General features: G+C 38.2%; 1 protein-coding gene across 2 annotated transcripts; it reads left to right on the top strand.

Moving 5' to 3' along the window:
• The first annotated feature begins 929 nt into the window (after positions 1-929).
• Ddx25 (DEAD-box helicase 25) lies at positions 930-21,080 on the top strand. 2 transcript variants are annotated; one of them, XM_058575277.1, is made up of 12 exons: positions 930-1,051; positions 1,662-1,728; positions 1,985-2,026; positions 2,505-2,640; positions 4,354-4,446; positions 4,560-4,662; positions 5,576-5,690; positions 6,793-6,970; positions 15,749-15,986; positions 17,021-17,183; positions 19,654-19,746; positions 20,894-21,080. In XM_058575277.1, exons 1-12 carry the CDS (start codon positions 989-991, stop codon positions 20,953-20,955), a joined length of 1,353 nt encoding a protein of 450 aa, XP_058431260.1. In that variant the 5' UTR covers positions 930-988; the 3' UTR covers positions 20,956-21,080. The 2 variants fall into 2 exon arrangements, with proteins under 2 accessions (XP_058431260.1, XP_046288722.1); XM_046432766.2 differs by having other exon boundaries at positions 19,558-19,746.
• The last annotated feature ends 794 nt before the right edge of the window (positions 21,081-21,874 follow it).

Genomic DNA, 21,874 nt, shown 5'->3' with positions numbered 1-21,874 from the left:
AGTATTTACTATTGCAATGAAGTGTAAAGGCTAAAAAGGAATATTATAAACCTCAAAACAAACGTCTGAAAAGCCCTGACACTGACGGAACAGAGCTTGGGGGTGCTACTTCAGCACCACGGAGAGATCATGAAGACAGTTTTGTTTGTGGGTTTTTGTGAATTTACCCCCAATTCCAGAGATGCCGACCCAATGCTCGAAATTCCACAGGAAACTGGGGAGCACGGGGTGGAGGAGACCTGGTTCTTTTGTCCAAATTTAGCAGTCGCTAGTTCAAGGATTTATTCTGGATTATGCAAATACCTGTGGCCAATTAAGGTTGTACCTAACTAAAGGAAAGACGTTTTCTCTGGGTTGCTTTAACAAAGGACATCTCGGAATAAAAATCAAATTAGGCCGGTATCGGGGAACTTTACAGCTATCTAGAGCAGGGAGTTGAACTCTGCAACTTTCGCATTCGAGCTCATTCATTCAGGTCAAACCCATTTTGTCCCTCTACTTTCCTATGCAATTCGCTAAGCCTATCTTACATTTTGTGATGTGCAGGAGATATTCAGTGAAACAGAGATATGAAACCCTGAAGCAGGGTGTGGGGCACAGCCTCTTCACCGGGAAAATTGCTGGGTAGTGGGTCCCAAGCTGTTGGTGGTTCGCTTAACAAAGGACAGCACCGGGAGAACATTGACCACGGTGATGTCCCCTCCGCAGTTTCTAACACCTGGCGCGAATGACTGGCTAGTCAAACCCCAAAATCGCGAATCAATACAGCGCTTCAGTGCTCTTTATCGTCTTCCCTCACGCTCATCCTCCGCCCCGCTCCCTCCGCCCCCTCCGCGCCTAAGCCCAGGCGCCTGCGCGCTGCATTGCGGGTGGTCGAGGGGGATGAGCCTGCCCCCTGAGCAAGCCCATTGGCCACCGAGTGGCGCTGGGCCCAGCCTCGAGCCTGGGGTGGAAGCACGTGCTGGGGGCGGGAGCAGCGATCGCAGCTATGGCGTCGTTACTTTGGGGAGGCGACGCAGGGGCTGCGGAGAGCGAGCGGCTGAACAGCCACGTAACCGCCACCGAGCAGGGGAGGGCAGAGGGGCGGGGGCTATAGCAGGAACTCCCAGAGGGAAATCTAGACAAGGAGAGCCCTGCTAGCTTTTGAAGTGGGGTGTCAAATGGTGGAGGGGAGATGTGGAATGGGTTTGGAAGAGGGCCACAGAAAAGGAGACCCACAGGGAGAAAAGACCTTTGGTTTGAAAGGGCAAAGTGAAGATACCTGGAAATCCAGGGAGGGAAAGCAGCTGGGAGTCCTAACTAGACTCTTTTGAGTTTTCTACTGTAATTTGACTATTAAGCTAATTTCTGTCTTGTATCTGCCAACGCACTTTCTTAGCCACTAACATCTTGTCGGCGCTGTGATTCCCAAGTACTGCCTACGTGTAAAGTTGAGGCCTAATAAAATGGAACTGCATGGTGCAGGGACTACAGAAAATCTCCAGTTTTAGGATAGTTCGTACGGGGAATCTATACTTGAAATGAACCCATTAGTCGATATCATTGCAAAGGAAATAGTTATGGAGTGATCTTCCCTGAACCCCTCCAGTCCCTGTTGTGGGGAAGCACTGGGCTGCCTGATGATTTGCTTAATTTTGGTTGAAATTTGTGTCTTTCAATAGTTTTCAAATCTCATCCACCCCCGGAAGAACCTTCGGGGTATTAAAAGTACCGCAGTCCCAAACATAGGTGAGTGCTATTAGGATACAGTGGTTAGTCTCGATTGATTACAAAGTATTGCTTTCATCATGTCCCTGCCAGCTGAAATACCTTTGGGTCCCTTAATATTTGAGACCCTACACTAGCTTCCCAATGATTTTATCCACTATCCCTATGATAACACTGTCCATATATACTGTAGACTTGGGGGGTATGGGGATAGTACTGTTTACATTTCTGCTCAGCATTTATCTTTGCATTCATTGTTTCTCTTCTGTTCTTTTAGATGGTTCTCTTAACATCGAAGATGATGATGAAGATGATATAGGTAGGAGATAAATGCGTTTGCATGTATTTACTAGTATTCTGTTTGGTTTATTATCACTTTCACAATGTGAATGAGTAATGTCGCAATTGGAAAGAGCTGTCTTCATTTCTATTTTCTTTATTAATAGTGAGTGTCTGAAGAAATACTAAATTAGGAGGAGAATATTTCTTTAGAGGAAGTTGGGATATTCAAGGAGTAGGTTAAGAATTTCTACTTAGCAAGTAAGAATGGTGGAGATAGATGTTGGTTTGCTTGAGGTTAGACGATGGTGTGGTGACAGAGCACAAGAAATTGGATCTTCATGAAAGAAGAAATTCTCAGTGCCATGTCATTCTTTCCAGAACCTTCTTGTAGAAGAAAGATGAAAGTAGGTTAGGTTTGATTGATTGGTAAACAACCACTGAATGGGAGAGAGCAACTTTTTAGATATTTTTCAGGAGGCTTGATGCCCTCCCCTTTTTTATTTTTGCTTTTCTAGTGGACTTGGCAACTAATTCACTCTTGAACAAGTTAATCCGTCAGTCCTTAGTAGAATCCAGTCATCGAGTGGAAGTTTTGCAAAAAGATCCCAGCTCTCCACTTTACTCAGTAAAAACATTTGAAGAGTTGAGACTGTGAGTATTTTAACTTTTTGGTATGGAAAAATGCTAAAGCATAGAACATAATAAACTATTCTGCTAATAATAAAAACCATCAGGATCTTGTTTTCTAATATTCAGTATTAAAATGAGATGTGTATGTTATGCATGCAACTAAGATGTACCTCAAAGAAGAACACCAAGATACACTAGTTGCCCAAGAAATTGAAACATTTTCTTTAGTAAAATATTTTAATTTTACAGCCCAAAGGGCGGCACAGCCATATTGCCATTCTACCTATGAGAATCCAAATACAGGGACATTGATGACTCAAACATCCTTCCTCACCAGCTTTATAAAAAGTTACAAGATTTTTCTTTTCTAATTATATTTTGTTTCAGATGGTATTAAAATTAATAACTTTCCCAAGTGGGTTTACATTCCCTAGGGATTTATCAGTTGTCTTAAGGAAATATATTTTAACAAAAAGAGAAAGTCACATATTACCAAACCAAGCCCTTGCCCATTGCACATGAATGGGGATGGCAAAACAGGCATCGTTTGATAACATTTTGACAAGCCAACTAGGAGGTAAATCCAGACATACCTTTTGTTCATGTCTTTTTGGCCACCAGCTACTGAGCTTCTTGTTCCAAGGACCATCCCTGGGACTTTCTGCTCTAAACACTACTGACCTTTGGCACATGATTTTACTTTTGCAATAGAGAAATGGTTTGGGGGTCTGGAAGGCATCTTATTCAGTGAATAATTTCAGTAAAAGTGACAGATTACCATTTCTCCTTCCTTCTGGTTTGGCCTTCAAGGCTCCTGGTTTGGGGGAACCAAATGTTTGAGTCCGTATGTTACCAAAGTCTTGGTTTGGTAACATATGGACTCATGTAAAAGGTAAAAAATCCAAAATCCCAATATCCAGATGTTTTCTATATATTGGGAGCCTGCATAATGATTAAAAAATTGTTTGACAGTCATCTATCAATTAATCTACCAATTAAGAACATCCAACTAGACAAATCACTAAAAGTGAAATTGTTCCAGCTCACTTGCTTTATCCTTATTCTAATATTTTTCTTAAGACTCCAGGAAAGATTCATTAAAAATACTGTCTTGGAAAGGATTACAAGTTCAAGGTCCACCTGGGCAATTTAGCAAAATCTTGTTTCAAAATAAAAAGGGCTAGGGATGTAGCTTAGTGGTAGAATACTTGCCTGGCATGTGCAAGGCCCTGTATTTTATCCCCAATATCACAAAGAAGAAAAAATAAAATACTATCCCAGAAGGATAAGGTAATATATAATAAGTCTGAGAGAATTGATAAAAGGATTATCTCAATAAAACTGTCTTTTCTGAAAATTGCTGTAGAAAACATCAGTGTCATTCATGCAAAAGAAATAACAAGTGTCACTTAGTTTTCTGTTTATGTGAAAAATATAACTCTCCTGGCAAACTAATGTATTTTTTTATCAAATGAATTCCCTTTTTGTTTTTTGGTTTTTTTAAATAGGAAGTTCAACTTTAGGTTTATAGCATAGCATATGATTTTAATGACCCAACTGTAGAGATGTGATTGTATGTGTTTGGGGAATTGAGGTATGAATGATATATTTCTAAATATTTTAAAGCTCAGTTGCAAAGTTGCTTAATTCATAAATATATTTTTCAAGTATGTATCTCTGAGGCTAATGACCAAGCATAGACTTTTTTTTAAGTGTTTTTTTTGTCGTTTACAGAAAGGAAGAATTACTAAAAGGAATCTATGCAATGGGATTTAACAGGCCATCCAAAATCCAAGAGATGGCTCTTCCTATGATGCTGGCACATCCGTGAGTTTCCAGGGTAGTGGTATTCCAAGTTGGTTATTTTTAGTCTTTTCTTTTTAATTTATGCCCAGGCTCTTGTATTTAGTTTATGCCCAGTGGTCTCCTCTTTCCTACAGTCCCCAGAACCTCATAGCACAGAGCCAGTCTGGAACAGGAAAAACAGCTGCCTTTGTCTTGGCAATGCTAAGCAGAGTGAATGCCTTGGAGTTGTTCCCACAGGTAAGGAAGGGCTTCGGGAAAGATAGAAGTCCTTGTAATGGCCATGATATTTTAATAATAGGTGGTATCATTGTAAATATATGATCACTGCAATGATAAAACAGTATGTGGAATGGCCATTCCTTCATAAAGTCCTAAGAGTATTGGGCAGCAGTATGGGACAAGTATAGTCCAAGGGGTTCCAATCCCTGCCTCTTCACTAATCAGCTAGCTAGGCAAGTTAAAATCACTCGGAGTCTGTTTCCTTGTCAGTAAAGATAGAATTTGTAGAGGCATGGATCATAGTTGATCTGTTCACCCCTGAATCCTAACATCTAGCCAATGCTTGGCTTGTAAAACCACTCATTAAACATTGTATGAATGAATGCTTTTCTCATAGGGTCATTGTGTGGATTCAGTGAAAGTCATTTTTAGCACTGTGCTTAGCATAAAGAAGATTTTTTAATAGCCAGCAAGAGGAGAAGGAGACCATATTCAGGCTGTGATTTGTTTTGCCTTCCCTCTAATTCCCATCTTTCCTACATCCCATTCTTTTATCAAATTACCCTTTAGAGGGGAATATGTAAAAATTAGCATTTTGGGCTGGGGATATGGCTCAAGCGGTAGCGCCCTCGCCTGGCATGTGTGCGGCCCGGGTTCGAGCCTCAGCACCACATACAAACAAAGATGAATCCGCCGAGAATTAAAAAAATAAATATTAAAAAAAAATTAGTATTTATCCATCCTTTAGTCCCTCCCCCCTCATGCCCAGCATTTACTTCAAACCTATTGACTGTTAAATTGTATTTGATTTAAAATATTTAATCCAAGCCTCCAAAGTCATCTTTGTGCCTCTCCCTGTACAAATTTTAATGGAAGTTCAAAATTGAACAATTACCTGTATGAATCTTTCTCCTCTCCTCTTCTCTCACAGTGCCTCTGCCTGGCTCCTACCTATGAATTGGCTCTGCAGACTGGCCGTGTGGTTGAGCGGATGGGAAAATTCTGTGTGGATGTTGAAGTGATGTATGCTATTCGAGGGAATCGAAGTATGTACCAGTAAGCCAGACCTGGCTGATTTTGAAAATCCTGACTTCACCACTAAAAAGAGTGTTCTAACTTCTCTGTTTTCTCATTTCTGAAGTGGGGTAAATAATAGCACCTGAATCATAGAATCATTATTAGAATTAGATGTTATAGATTGTTTTACACAATGCTTGAAACATAATTAGAATCCGTAAATATTAGCTACATCACATCCACATCCTGGAGAGGATGCCGTTGTGTATTGTTTTCTTTAAGACTCAGTTATCTTATGCAGAACATCTTTTATTTGGGGATTTTTAAAGTATTGCATGCTTATTGTGAAAAGAAACTTTAAAAGATAGAAGATTAGAAGATAAAAATTCAAAGACGTTCTTCCTTTCCTTCCAGAAACCTATCCCAAAAATAACTACGCTATTATTAATAGGCAAATGGTTCCTTTTTTCTTTTTCTTTTCTTTCTTTTTTTTTTTTTTGAGCTAATACAAGCACATACAAATGCTTATATATGTATTTGTTTTCACTGAGTATTTACAAAAAATGGGAGAACTTTTTTCACACTGCTCATTCTTTTTACTAGCTGAACAATATCCCACAATTTATTTAAAGAAACTTATTGATTGAAAACAACAAAAATGGTGACGGTTTCCACAGCTTTGCCAGTATTTCTTTAAGACAATAGAATTGCTGCATTGTGGATTTTTTGTTCGTTTGTTTTTGGTTTTGTTTTTTGAAGACATGGTCTTGCTTTGTTGCCCAGGCTGGTCTCAAACTTGTATGTTCAAGTAATCTTCCTATCTCAACCTCCTGAATAGCTAGGATTACAGGCACACTACCATGCATAGATTGCAAGGTGGATTTTTAAATGACCAAGCAGAAGAATCAAATATGCAAGACCTTTATTCCCATAAACCTAGAAACTTAGTAATTTTTCTTAACACTCTGCAAAATCAAAACCCATCCATGACCCTCAGAGTTTGCACTTGGAAAATTATTATGAACTTGCTTTTGTACTGAGGTCTAAGACACATTGCCCTGACCTGCATGTGGCCTGTTGGAATAAGACTGTTCACATCTGAAGGAACACTTAAAATCCTTTTTTTCCTAGTTCCCAGAGGCGCTGAAGTCACCAAACAGATTATAATTGGCACTCCTGGGACTGTCCTAGATTGGTGTTTTAAGCGAAAATTGATTGATTTGGCTAAGATTCGTGTGTTTGTCCTGGATGAAGCAGATGTGATGATTGACACCCAAGGATTCTCAGATCAGAGCATTCGTATTCAACGGTAATTTCCAAATTCATCCTTTCTTTTCTTCTTGGGTTTTCTGTCCAGATGAGGAATTTCATTTGTCTATTGTCCTAATTATTTTGATTACTTAATTTACCGTCTTTCCCTCTAAAACAAATTTGAGTTTTCATTATTTTCACCAGCACCTGGGATCTTCAAACTGCTATAATTTTCCAACTTCAGCTTACAACCTTGCCTCTCTACTTTCACAACACAGGCTTAGAGATGAAATCTGTACATTAGGTCTGCACCAAATTTCAGAGTAAACAGAATCTGTTAAAGGATCTATTGAGGATACAGTGGATGATTGGGATAGAATAAGGAACACAGCAACCTAAAAATCATAGGTTGTTTAGACTTGACTTTGCCTCTAATAAAATCTTATCATGAAAATAAAATCTTATCATTTTCCTAGGATTCTCTATCAGGATCACCTGAAGGACTTAAAATTACAAGATTACCAGACCCAACCTCAGACTTACTAAATCAGAATTTCTGGGAGGTGGGGCTTAGATATCTGTATCTTTTTTAAAAATAAAGTCATATTATTCAGGGTTAAGTTCAAATAGTATCAAAAGATTTGTGATGAAAAACAGTAACCCTCTGACCCAATCCCAAAGAATACCTCTGTTTTTCTGATATTAGCCTTCATCCTTTTAAATAATATGTTCACACTGCTATTTCCTTATATATATTCATTGTCTATCAACTTCCCATTATTAGAGGTGGGGCCTGAGTTCTTTTAGACCACTCTCCCTTTCCTGTCTCCTCTATCACCTCTCTGTGATTATGTCATCAGGATCTGGTTATATTAACAGTATTGATATCATTTTGACAGTATAAATACTGTTCACTTCTGAGCCAAGCAGTTGTTGTTGTGTTGTTTTTCTCCTAATCTTTTCCCCTAGAATTAATAATTGCCTTTTTTTCTTCATTTAGTATCACTATAGGGGTTTTAAGCTTTTCACTGGGTGTGTCTTCGTAAGTGCCATGTCAGTGGTATCTCCACATAGTCAAATACATTTTTTTTCTTTATTTACTGTTTCATATTAGTTATACATAACATTAGGATTCATTTTGACATAATTATAAAAGCATGGAATATTGTTCTAATTCAGTGCTCAGGACTTCCCCTAATCCTCCCTTCCTTCCTCCCCAGCCTTTACTGATTTTTCTATTATAGTTTTTTTTGTGTGTATGTTTGTATCTTGTAGGTATACATAATAATGAGATTCACTGTGGTACATTTATATATTTACACAGGAAAGTTAAGTCAGATTTATTCCCCTATTTTTTTCCTTTTCCTGTTCTTGCCCCCTCCCCCTCAATCCCCTTCCTTTACTCCACTGATATTCCTTCTACTTTTATGGAATTCCCCTCCCACATTTCTTTTAAGGCTAAAAACAAAAGATTTTTTAACTTTAATATTCAGTTAATAGTCTCAGCTTCCAATGTCATTGCTGAAAATTTGAATATCATCCTGATCTCCAAGCTTTTGAGTGTGCCCTTCCCCCCCCCCTCTTTAGAAGTTTTGGGGGGTCTTCTCTCTCCTCAGTATTCTGAAACTTCTCAGTGACATGCTTTGGTTTATTTCTTACCTTAGACATATAGTATACCCTTTCATTCTCAAAACTTTTGCTTGTCATTTCTGGGGAAATTTTTTAGGTTATTTCTTTTTCGAGTCAGTCAATCCAGAACACAATCATAGCAGACAAAAATTAAATAAAAATAAGAGAAATAATTACACACATGTTATAGTTTAACATAAAAATATGAAATGAAAAACATGTTTATTTGAAAGTGAATCCAGTGCTTTTTCTATTATATAAATCCTACTATTTAAACAAAATAACAGTATAATTAGTTTACAGTAGTAATTAATAGAATTTTGTGAGAAAATATAGCAATATTTTATAATGTTTTGGTCTCTGATGCAACAGTGTATTTCAACTCTATTTAAACTCACTGTAGGATGTTTATACTTTGTAGGTAATATTATTGTGTGCTCTTAAGATTCATAAACATGGGGCTGGGGTTGTGGCTCAGCGGTAGAGTGCTCACCTAGCACATGTGAGGCCCTGGGTTTGATCCTCAGCACCACATATAAATAAATAAATAAATAAATAAATAAATAAATAAAAGGTATTGTGTCAATTACAACTAAAAAATATTTTTTTAAAAAAATTCATAAACATAAGTCTTCTTACAGGAGAACATAAATACAATAATAATAAATAGAGATTACCTATACTTAATTTAAAATGACATGGTTCTTTCTCAGTAAATTTTTTTTTCTCTCATTCTTTTTTTCTTTTCCAATGATATTTTTCTGAACTGCCTATAGTCTTTTTTTATGGGGTGGTAATGCTGAATATAGTGAAATGTAAACTTCTATTTTGACTTGCAGCTCTGTGCCTGTCAAAGTCATACTGATTAGTATCAGTCTGATTTGATGACATCAGATTTGATTTGTAATTTCTGGGGAAATTTAGTTAAAATTTAAAAGTTAAATATCCTCTTAAGAAAAATGTTTGAGCATGGAATACTAAGGATTTTACTTACTGGCAACAGAAGGTTTTTATTTCCATTTGTTAGTTTTTGCAATTTAATTCTCTGATTGTTTTACTTATTTTTACAACATTTTTGAGGTATAATTGACAAATGAAGAATCATATATAATTAAGTTATATAACATAGTGTTTTGATGCATATGTTTACATGCACACACATTTTAAAATGATTACCATACTTAGGCTAATTAGCATAACCATCACTTCATGTAGATACTCTGTGTGTGTTGTGTGTGTGTGAGTGTGTGTGTGTGTTGAGAACTTTTAAGATCTTTCAGACTTGTTAGGATTATTTTGTAGCTCTCTAGAAATGGCCATCCCAGTTTATTTAGGTAGACCAGCTCTTTGTCATTCAGATCTCTTACATCTATAAATTCATCAGATAAGCTATCCACATCTAAAATACCCTTCATTTTTAAATACTCTGCAGTACTAGACATCTCTTTCTCAAGGAAAATGGTTTTAAAAGCACAGAGGTTATTTAATCTTTGAAATTAAAGATGGGTTCCAAGTAAATTACACTTTTGGTAAACAGATGATTATAGATTGAATAGAATTTGTCATAATTTACATTGGCACTACCTACTGCATAAACATATAGTCAAAGACTAGTTTGGATCTGAGCACCATGGCACATACCCATAATCCCAGCGACTCAAGAGGCTGAGGCAGGAGGAATACAAGGTCAAGGCCAGCCTCAGCAACTTAGTGAGGCCCTAAGCAACTTAGTGAAAACCTGTCTCAAAATAAAAAAATTAAAAGGGCCGAGGATGTAGCTCATTGATAGAGCACTTCTACACTAAAAGGTGAGTCATCTATAATCAGCATCCCCCATTTGTTCACCCACAGGACATTTTACATGCCTCCTCTGAACCAGGAAATCTGGCTGTACTCCGTTTTATAGAGATATCAGGAGAACAATGCAATAATGCGAATCATTTGTTTGGTATGCCAAGCTAAATCAGGGTCTACTGTTTACAATTGAACACTGGTATCTTTTGAGGAGGCCAAATTTAGAAATTCAGAAGTACTGCCCATCTCATTTTAAAGTTGTGAGATTCATTTTTCAGATATGCTATTCACATCCCATCCACCATGCCCAATCCCAAATTCTTTCCTTCCAGTGGTGTATTATGCTCTGTTTTAATTATTTACCTTTAGCTCAATTGTGTTAACCTCTATCTGTCATTGAATTAACACAGTTGTTTAGCTTTATTTTTCTGTTTGTCTGGATCATACTGATGTTGTCCATTTTTATTGTTTATGTTAACATTAGAATTTTTTTTTCTGTTTTCAACTTTGTCTCTGAATTATCTAGGTTTTCTTTTTTGTTTGCTACATCTCTGTCCTTCACAGTGGACCTTTCCTCTTTATAACTAATGAATCTTGGCCAGCCTTTCATAATCTAAGATGAGGAATAAAATTCTAGTTGACAGCCTTGTATGCATGGCTGGGGCTTGTAATTTGGGAAGCTTCAGTGCTTTGGGATGGTTGTCATCTGGACTTTAATTTCCCTGGAGCTTGACCCTTAGTTTCTGGCATTTGAAGGGCAGGGTTGGGGAACCAGCTGAGGAGATTCTGCCTTTCAATATACATATTTTCATTTAATCCCTCTTTTTGGCTGTGTGCTTTGCCCTCACCTTCTACTGATGCTGGCATCCCCAACTCTAGGATTTCTGCACAGAATAAACCTCTGATCTTTTGTTAGTATATGCTTAGCTGCCTAAAGTAAAGGGATCCAACTTCTCATTCATATTAAAAGTGATTTTGGCCAGAGATCAAGGGAGACTCCCTCCTTGCCATACTCCTACTAATACATTAGTATTCTTATAAGTGAAAGGAAGTGAAAGATTTAGGACTTCAGGAAAGATTCAGTATGAAACTGGCTTTCTAACAAAGTCCTTTTTATTTTCTACTCAAGGGAATATTGCACATAATGCATCCCACTATGAGGTATAATTATAAATGCACCAATAAAAATTTTGGACCACATGGTTGCTCACACATAATATAGCTAAGGTACATTATCTTAGATAAAACTTACCGTGTTTTAATTTTACAAGTTCAAAAACTTAATAATACAATTTTCATTTCTGATGTCTTTGAATAAAACAAGGAACAAAAGCAAAAAAAGGAGAAAATATTGTGTAATAATTAGAGCACTAATTATTGTGTAATAATTTATGTTGGGTTTTGTGTGGGGGGGGCTTAAAACATGATTAATGTCCAATTAAACATCATGTGAAAAACATGAAATTTTAATTTTCTAATAGCCACGTTAAAAAGAAACAGGTGAAATTAATATTTATTTTGTTTAACCCTAGGTATCAAAATATAGTCTCCATAAGTAATTTATTAAGGTTTATTTTTTATACTAAGTCTTAAAAATCCAGTGTTCTATAGAATAGCTCAGAATTTTCTTTCCTTGTATTAATGTGTTCAGAATTTTTCCTTGGAATGAAATGGCCAGGCCTTAGAATCCCAGTGTTTATGCCATCTTTCTCCAGATGAAGAGTTGGGACACAGCAGATGGCCAAGAAGCCCCGGCATATGAATGCAGAATTTTCCTAGTGTCTTGTAACATGCACCCCATTTTCAGTCTTTTCCCTCTAAGAATCTGGAGCTTGCAAGTCCCAGAGCTTTGATGGTTGTGAGGGAATAGCTGGCTACCTTTTCATCAGTTCTCTGCTCTGCAGCACTCATATTCTAGTTTCATTCTCTTTCTGTCTTACCACTCCTTTCTCTCTTCCAAAAATACATTAAAATATCATGTCCATCAGTTTTCTCCTCTCATAGTCTCCATGTTTTGTGTGGATTACTTTTATCTCACATTAGTGAGATATAGACAGCTGAGAAGGTAACACATGTAGATGAATTGTCACAGTTGACTGGAATCTGATTAGATGGTTTTTTTTTTTATTTTATTTGCTTATTTTCAGATCATTATTTTAAAAAGCTGCCCAGATGATCCAGGCTTCAGGCTTAAAGTAGTGTTTGGGAATTGCTGAACCATATAGTCTCTCACAGTCCCTGTTAGCACTCAGAGTTTATTGTTCCAAGTATTCCATGTTCATCTTGAAAGAGGTGATTCTCTGACCTAGCTTATTTATTTTATTTTTTTTAATTGACATTTTTAGTCTCCACATATAGCAAGATCATGTGACATGTCTTCCCATTCCTGGTTTACTTAACACAGTGATCGCCGCTACCACCCACGTTGTCGTAAATTACAGGATATCCTTCTTTCTAAGCCTGTATAGTATTCCATTGTGTGTGTGTGTGTGTGTATATACCATTTTTTCTTTATCCATTGTTGAGTGTTTCCATTTCTTGGCTATTGCCAGTAGTGCCACAGTGAATATGGGAGAAAAGATCTCTCTACACACTGATTTCCCACTACCTGGTAGTGATATTGCTGCATAAAGTGATAGTTCTGTTTTTAATATTTTTAGGACCCTTCATACTAGTTTTCATAATGACTATACTTGAAAGTTGATCTCACAGAAGGTGAGAGTAGAATGTTGGTTACCAGAAGCTGGGGAGAATAGGGTTTGGGGAGTGGTGGGGAAAGCTTGATCAATAAATACTAAATTACACTTAGGAACAAAAAGTTCTAATGTGCTACTGGACAGCAGCATGACTGTGGATAGCAGTAATATAATGTATATTTTGAAAAGCTACAAGAAAGGATTTTGAATGTTTTTACCACAAAGAAATGATAAGTGTTTGAGGGGATAGATTTTTTTTTTCTTAATTTTTTTTTCTTAATTTATGCCTGACAGTAGAATTCATTTTGACACATCATACATAAATGGAGTATAACTTCTCATTCTTCTTGTTGTACATGGTGTAAAGTTACACCAGTAGGGCAATCATATATGCACATAGAATAATTATGGCTGATTCATTCTATCTATTCCTAAACCCATACCCCCTCCATTCCCTTCACTCTCCTCTGTCTAATCCAAATAAAAAAGGTACTTTACTCCCTGGCCACCTCCCTTATTATGAATTATCATCTGCATATCAGAGAAAACATTCAGCCTTTGGTTCTTTGGGATTGGCTTATTTCAGATGAGATTGGGTGCGTTCAGGGCGGTATGGCCGTAGACTCATTTCAATCAGCATGATATTCTCTGTTTTCATCCATTTACTGGCAAGTGCCATAATTTCATTCTTCTGTAAGGCTGAGAAATATTCCATTGTGTATATATACCACAGTTTCTTAATCCATTCATCTGTTGAAGGGCACCTAGGTTGGTTCCATAGTTTGGCTATTGTGAGTTAAGCTGCTATAAACATTGATGTGGCTGCATCACTGTAGTGTGCTGATTTGAAGTCCTTTGGGGATAAAATGAGGAGTGGGATAAGTGGGTCAAATGGTGGTTCCATTCCAAGTTTTATATGAGTGTACAAAACAATGTATGAGTGTACTTCCCTGCCCCCATCCTCACCAACATTTATTGTTGCTAATGTTCTTGATGATTGCCATTCTAATGGGAGTGAGATGGAATCTCAGTGTAAAATTTTTATTTGCATTGCTCTAATTGCTAGAGATGATGAACTTTTTTAATATATTTGTTGATCAATTGTATTTCTTCTTATGTGAAGTAAGTGTCTTTCAGTTCCTTAGCCCTTTTATTATTTGGGTTATTTGTTTGGGGGGTATTTAGTTTTTTGAGTTCTTTTTATATCCTGGAGATAAGTGCTTTCTCTGAGGTGCATGTGGTAAAGATTTTTACCATTCTGTAGGCTCTCTCTTCACATTATTGATTGTTTCATGAAGAATCTTTTTAGTTTGAATCCATCCTATTTATTGATTCTTGATTTAACTTCTTGGGCTTTAGAGACTTGTTAAGGAAGTCAGTTCCTAAGTCATGGTGATAGAGATTTGGGCCTACTTTTTCTTCTATTAGGTGCAAGGTCTCTGTTCTAGTGCCTAAATCCTTGATCCACTTTGAGTTGATTTTTGTGCAGGGTGAGAGATAGGGGTTTAATTTCACTTTGCTACATATAGATTTCTAGTTTTCCCAGCACCATTTGTCAAAGAGGCTATCTTTTCTCCAATGTATGTTTTTGGTGCCTTTGTCTAGTATGAGATAACTGTATTTATGTGGGTTTTTTCTCTGTGTCTTCTGTTCTGTATCATTGGTCTACATGTCTATTTTGGTGTCAATATCATGCCATTTTTGTTATTATGGATCTGTAGTAAAATTTAAGTCTTATTGTGATGCTTCCTACTTCACTTTTCTTGTTAAGAATTGCTTTGGCTATTCTGGGTCTCTTATTTTTCCAGATGAGTTTCATGATTGGAGATAGATATGTTTAACCTGTTTTGAGCATTATATAACATACATATTGAAACATCACATGGAACTCATTAATAGGTATAATTTTTATGTTTTCACGTATCAGTTAAAATAAATTTTAATTTTTTTAAAAGTTGACATTTTATTGACGTGTAAAATATGTACAGAGAAATAAAAACGAATTCCAAGTGTACTAGTGAGTAAACTGTCACTCGAAGCCTCATCCATGAAACAATAGCTCAGACCAGGAAATGATATTTATTTATCAGCACCCCAGGAGTCCCCTGGAGACCCTTTCCTATCACTAGCCCATTTCTCTTCCTCAGGATTAACCTCTTTCCTGACTGCTAAGTCCTTGGATTCATTTCTCCTTTGTTGGGATTTTATATAAACTATCCCTTTATTTCTGATGGGCTCAGTATTATTTTAGTTACTGCTCTTTCCCCTTTTGCCCCCCTCTTATTTATCTATAGGTTCTCCCCATTCCAAATCAAATTGGTAGTGATTCTTTCCTTCCCAAGATACATATAACACCAGCCATTGAACAACTAGCCTGTATTTTCTTTATTCCCATTTATGTGCGTGTACACCACCCCTCTTGGCTCTGTGAGTCTGCCTCACCTAAGGAGGAAATTGGCATGAGAAACATCAGGTCCTCTGGAGTGTATACCTAAACTTTTTTCTTAGCTCCACCTTCCAGTAATGTGCTTTTCCAAATTCTTGGTGACAAAGAGGGGCAGGACATTTGGCTATTTGGCTGAAGGTGTAGCTTGTCATTGCAGGTAGCACCTCATGCCCTGCAGGTGCACATGGAGCAGCTGGTGGCAGTGGACCTGCAGTGCTGGGAGGAGAGGAACATCCTGGCAGCTGGGTGACAGCATCTTCTCTTTTTACAGAGCTTTGCCCTCTGAATGCCAGATGCTTCTGTTCTCTGCAACATTTGAGGACTCTGTGTGGCAGTTTGCCGAGCGAATCATTCCTGACCCTAATGTTATCAAGTTGCGCAAAGAAGAGCTGACCCTGAACAACATCCGACAATATTATGTGTTGTGTGAGGACAGGAAAGACAAATATCAAGCTCTGTGTAACATTTATGGTGGCATCACCATTGGCCAGGCCATCATCTTCTGCCAGGTAAACTTGCTGGATGTGTCTTCATTGGCCCTCATTTCCCTACAGATAGAGGTAGGGGGGTGGTAATATTAACAGGTGCCAGGTAGACAGGCACCATGTTCAACACTTATTATGTGTTATCTAGTTGAGTCTTCAGAGCAGTTCTGAATAGAAATGATTTATATTTTAGGGTGAAGCTTAGAAAGGTTAAGGTATGGAACAGGATCTTCAATATGATGCTAAATGAAGGTCTTTCATATTCTAATTTTTCCCCATTTAGATAGGTGTTTATTGTAGTTTTTATAGATACTCCTTATCAGGTTAAGGATGTTGCTTATGAATTTTGCCGTTTTTATTTTCATGTTTATTTTTTGCTGACTTTTTCACACTTGTGTTTTCTTTTCTCACTGTCACTTAAACACACTAAGGCTTCATGAGAGTAAGGTTTCATCTATCTCATTCATGTCCATATTCACTGTACTGGACTGGCACCTGCCAGTGGACAGCACTGAAGACATAGAATAGAAGAAAGCTCAGCTGTGCCAGAGCCTGACCATATAACCTTGGACAAGTTACCTAACATTTTTAAGCATTGGGTTTTTTGTTCACTTTCAAATTTGTTGGATGAAGTTAGGTCACTACTTCATGAAAGTGTTGTATAAACACATGCCCATAATGTATATAAAGATATTAACCAGGTTCCTGGCACATATAAAGCGCTTTCAGAGTGTCCATTGTTCATAATAAATGAAAACATTATAATGTAATACATTATATCGTTTTGTCGTCATAGCACCATATGAGGTAGGTGCACCATGTTTGTCTTTGTTTCGTGGATTTAAGGAGGTGATGTTTAGAAACCCAGGTGGTAGGAGAATCCCATTCCACATTCTAAGAGTCCTTGAGGTTTGAGAGAGCCATGAAGCACAATTTCTCTGCAGCCCTCTCCCTCCTGCCCTCCCACCCCCTACCCTGATCCAGGAGCATCAAGCATCACAGGCACAGCCAGTCTGCTGTAACCAGGGGTGCTGTGGTGGGTTTTGTTTTTTATATAGACGCGTCGAAACGCCAAGTGGTTGACCGTGGAGATGATGCAGGACGGCCACCAGGTGTCCTTGTTAAGTGGGGAGCTGACAGTGGAACAGAGAGCTTCCATCATTCAGAGGTTTCGGGATGGGAAAGAGAAGGTTCTTATAACGACCAATGTTTGTGCTCGAGGTGTGTGTGTGTGTGTGTGTGTGTGTATATGTGTGTGTTTGAACCCTATACTGCCAAAAAAAAAAAAAAAACCCCACAGGTGTTGAGGTATAAGTTACACAAGATAGCAATTCAAATCTTTAAGTGTACAGGAATACACTTGAGTTTTAACAAGCATACAGTCATGTGTCCATGTCCATCACTATGATCAAAATACAGAAAATTGGCCAGGCACAGTGGCACATGCCTGTAATCCCAGTGCCTCTGGGGGCTGAGATAGGAGGATCAAGAGTTCAAAACCAGCCTCAGCAAAAGCAAGGTGTTCTATTCTGTGCTGTCCAGTTGGTAGACAGGGTGAGACCCTGTCTCTAAAATTAAAATACAAAATAGGGCTGTGGATGTGGCTCAGTGGTCTAGTGCCCCTGAGTTCAATCTCTGGTGCCAAAAAAAAAAAAAATCAGAAAAGTATCTCCCCACAATTTCCTCATGCTCTTTTGTAGTCAGTCTCCTCTACCTGTCACATGGCCCCTAGCAACTACTGATTAGATTTCTCTCTTCATATTTTTGTGTCTTCTAAAATGCCACATAAATTAAGCCATACAGTGTATAGCCTTTGTGTCTTTCTTCCACCTAGCATAATGCTTTTGAGTTGACTCAGTGTTGTTCCATGTATCAATAATCCCTTCCTTTTTATTGCTACTAATAGTCCTTTGGTAGTTCATTCACTCACCAGTTGGATATTTGGATTATTTCCAATTTGGGGCTTTTTAAAAATACAGCTATAGTAAAAAGTCATGTGTAGGTTTTTGTATAGATGTTATGTTTTGATTTGGGTAAATATCTAGGAGAAGGATTGCTGGGTCATGTGATAAGTGTATGGTTAGTTTTATAAGAAACAGGAAAGTTTTCCCACAGTGACTGTACCATTCTCACCAGGAGATAGCAGAGTCATACTTGCTCTGCATCCTTGCCAGCAACTGATATTGTCACTTTTTCTGATTTTAACCATCTTATAAGATATGTTGTAGTATCTCATTGTGGTTTTAATCTGCATTTCCCTAATAACTAATAATGTTGACCATATCTGGAGTGTTTATAGGTTTAAAGCTATTGACTACTGAGGGAAAAAAATCTTTGTTTTTTTAAGAGAAGGACTCTTCCACTTTCTTCATCCTTCACATATCTATGAACTCCAATTTAATTCATGTTTCCTAGTTCATTTTGAGTTCAGCAAGTAGAATTAAAAGCCTCCTGCTGGGTTAGGAGTGAGGCCTGAGCTCTGCCCTGTAGAAGAACTGAAAAAGAACAAAGTCCCTGCCCCTCAGAAGTTCACCACTTAGGCTCTCACCTCTCTAAACTAGCACCATCTAGTAGAACTTTCTGCAGTTATGGTAGTGCTCTATTCTGTGCTGTCCAGTTGGTAGTCATTAGCCATGTATGGTTCTGAAGCACTTGAAATGTGGCCAGTCTGACCAAGGAACTAAATTTTTAATTATAATTTATTGCAATTTAATTAGCCACTGTAGCTAATGGTTACCATATTGGATAGCACAACTCCAGACCTTAGAAGAAAAGAGGCACAGAAAATCCAGGATGAAGACTGAGGGCAAGGAGGACTAGGGTCATGACCCAGACAGCTTGTTAATGTGGGGAATGGAAGGCACAGGGATCAGAGGTCTTCCTGGGCTATGTTAGAGCTGAAAGGTTTTTTGAAGGTAGGGTAGCAATTCAGTTGGATGAGAATTTATCCATTGGGAAATGGCAAACCCTTGTGACTAGTGCTTTGCATTGTGAGACTGGAGAGAAGGAGATGCTACTTCAGCTACTGTGAAGTCTTGAATGGCTCAAACTTTACCCTGTATGATTTGGGCAGTAGGCTCTGAGCACAAGCGCTCTGAACCTTGCTGTGGGACTGTCGAAGGAGAGATTAGGTAGGCGAAAACCAGTCTGGAAATTGTCCTAGCAGTTGGGGCAAGGGATGAAAAAGATCTGAGGAGAGCCAGTCATGGAATGGAGCAGAGCAGAAGCCTGGTGATAAGTAAATGGGTAGAGGATAAGAGGCCTGCTGGAGACTAAAGTATAGCAGAGGCAGAAAAGAGCAGGTAGCTCTGTGGACTCTAGGCACTCTTCCCTCCCCCCACACATGCGTGTGCACATGCTTTGTACATATTTAGACTTCTGTAGAATTAGCCTCTCCTGACTGACTAATTATCCAGCATCATAGACATCACAGCATGCAAGCAAACTGCCTGGACCAAAGTACCTGTTTCAGTGATGTAAAGCCAGGTTTGATTATCTTCTTCATTAATGAAAATTCCTTCAGCAAATGTGGTTCTTAAGTGGCTATGTCCTGAGGAAAATCCTCCAAGACCCTACAGTGTTCTTCCTCTCCTAGGGATTGATGTGAAGCAGGTCACAATTGTTGTGAACTTTGATCTCCCTGTAAACCAAGCCAAAGAGCCAGATTATGAGACCTACCTCCATCGCATAGGGCGGACAGGACGCTTTGGGAAAAAAGGCCTGGCTTTCAACATGATTGAAGTGGACAAGCTGCCCCTGCTCATGAAAATTCAGGACCACTTTAGTAAGTAGCACTGCTTTCACAGTAGGAGCCAGGGAGCTGCTTACAATGATGGGGCGAGGTGTACCAGGGGAACCCAAGGTCAAAAGCTTAGGATGGCATGGAGGTAGAAACCATAAGGTGGAAGCCTTCTCTGTTCATAAGACCAGAGTCCTCATAATATGAGACAGTTGATTAAATAATTCTTACATTGTAGTTAAAGAAAATTTTAAAAATTAAGCAGAATTTGTATGAACTCATTCTGGTATCTGGAGCAGATTTTCATATTCTATAAATATGTACCCTAAGCAAAATCTTAAAATCTTTTAAGATTATATTCTACCACCAGCTTCCTCTTTTATTCACATTTTTCTCCTACTCTTGCCACACCATAGAATTTAGGAATGGTCCTAATTTCTGAGGCCTGCAGCCCTTCCCTTAGCCCCACCATCTAAACAAGGCAGGTTCTACTAGCCTGCTGGGGCTCTGAACTGACAGATGCACTAACGGAATCCTGAAGTCACCTTACCTGGCATATCCACTCCTCAGATCACCCCATTCCCCTAAGTGCGTATATGTGTCTGGGCAGTAGAGCAAGAGGAACATCAAGTGCTACTCTCTAGGATGGTTATACTACCTTACTTAACCTTTGTTGAAAGCAGTGGGCACTCTCCCAAGAAATGCACGTGGACACACATATAGCATGTAGAATATGATATATATAATTTTTCAAGGTTTGCACACTGAATGTTGTATGTACATTCACTGAGCCTTTAGGAAAAGAGATTATATACCTCTGTGTTAGGCTGACTGGGAAGGGGCAGAGGAGAAAGTACCTTGGCCCTGTTCCTGTGGTGAGCATCTAAGGATCTAGTCTTGGGAAGTGACCAGTTGGAAGAGCCTTGGTCCTTCCCAGGCTCTTCTCACTGCCCCATGGCATCTAAATGTGTGTGTTCTAGGTGCATTTGCTACCGTTTCAGTTAGTGTTGGCCAGTTTTTTGCTACCTCCCTTCTTTGTGTTCCTGTTTCAAGACTTCCTATGCAAGGTGTCACAGGAACTTAGATTTTCAAAGGCATCACTGTCTTGAGAAACTCAAAGTTGGCCGAAATGAGTTTTCATTTATGCCCCGGAGTAAGACTGTTTTTTTTTTTTCTCCTTTGTTCTTTTTAGACAGCAGTATTAAGCAGCTTGACCCTGAAGACATGGATGAGATTGAAAAGATTGAATATTGAAGAAAGAACTCTATTGTTTGTGAGAGATAATAGTTTATGTGAGAATGTTCCAGTGAGTTTTGAAGGTAGTTTTTTTTTTTCTTTTTTTTTTTTAAATGTTCAGTCTATTTCAATGTGAAATTGTTCACAGATGGCAAAATAAATGACTTGGTACCCTTAGTTGAAGACCTGAGGAATTTTTGAAACCAAATTTATGTGAAGCACATGATTCTTTTGAATAAAAAAAAAAAAAGCAAGATTCTTTCTTATTCTAATCTCTGAATGGGCTTCTGGGATATTTCTGGATTTAGTTCATATAAACTGAGCAGACTATGCCTCTTGCCAGCCAGTGCCACAAGATGGCAGTAGTACTTCGCTGGGTTTTGGAATTTGAACTGATGGGACAAATGGAAAGGACAAGCCTCACTCACAGGCTGCCCTTTCCAGCCATTAATGTCCCTCCCCTCTCCCCCCTTCACCTTCTTCTGTGTGCACACATTCAGAGGCAAAAAAAAAATAGAGTAAAACTCTTAAAAAGTGAAATATTTGGAAGAAAGAACATTTTGCTTTTTAATATTTCAAGTGACATCCAGAATTTCAGAATATTTTTTCTATTTTGCTTTTTACTGTCTTTAGATTAGAGAAAATTTGCTGAATCGTCAGTTACTTAATAGTATGAAAAGGTGGCATTACTCTAGGCATTTCTTAAAAACAGGCAGTGGGGGTTAAAAAGAAAAGGAAAGGAAGAAAAAGCTCATGTGCCTTCCTAAATAAGTAACATTCAGGTAGCCTTAATGGTATATGTGTGAATCCTGGTCATTTTCCTGAAAGCCCCTTTGAGATGATTTCTCTCTCACATTTCCTGCTCAAAAGTGAAGCCCTGAGGTTGAGAACAAGGGATGAATGGCTGGTCTCCCACAAAGCTTGAGCAGGTCATGTA

The sequence above is a fragment of the Marmota monax genome, unplaced genomic scaffold (assembly GCF_021218885.2).
Source record: "Marmota monax isolate L192 unplaced genomic scaffold, Marmota_monax_Labrador192_F-V1.1 WCK01_AAM20220418_F8-fsc00062, whole genome shotgun sequence".
NCBI classification, from domain to species: Eukaryota; Metazoa; Chordata; class Mammalia; order Rodentia; family Sciuridae; genus Marmota; species Marmota monax.
Note: the sequence above shows the minus strand (reverse complement) of the source record. Positions and strands in the feature narration are given on the sequence as shown.

Bases quoted from the DNA above. Each gene is read 5' to 3' on its own strand.
- Ddx25 (XM_046432766.2), top strand. From the start codon at position 989: ATGGCGTCGTTACTTTGGGGAGGCGACGCAGGGGCTGCGGAGAGCGAG. The intron at 1,052-1,661 runs GTAACCGCCACC...GTCTTTCAATAG, and splicing joins GCGAGCGGCTGAACAGCCAC to TTTTCAAATCTCATCCACCC. The intron at 19,747-20,893 runs GTAAGTAGCACT...TGTTCTTTTTAG, and splicing joins GAAAATTCAGGACCACTTTA to ACAGCAGTATTAAGCAGCTT.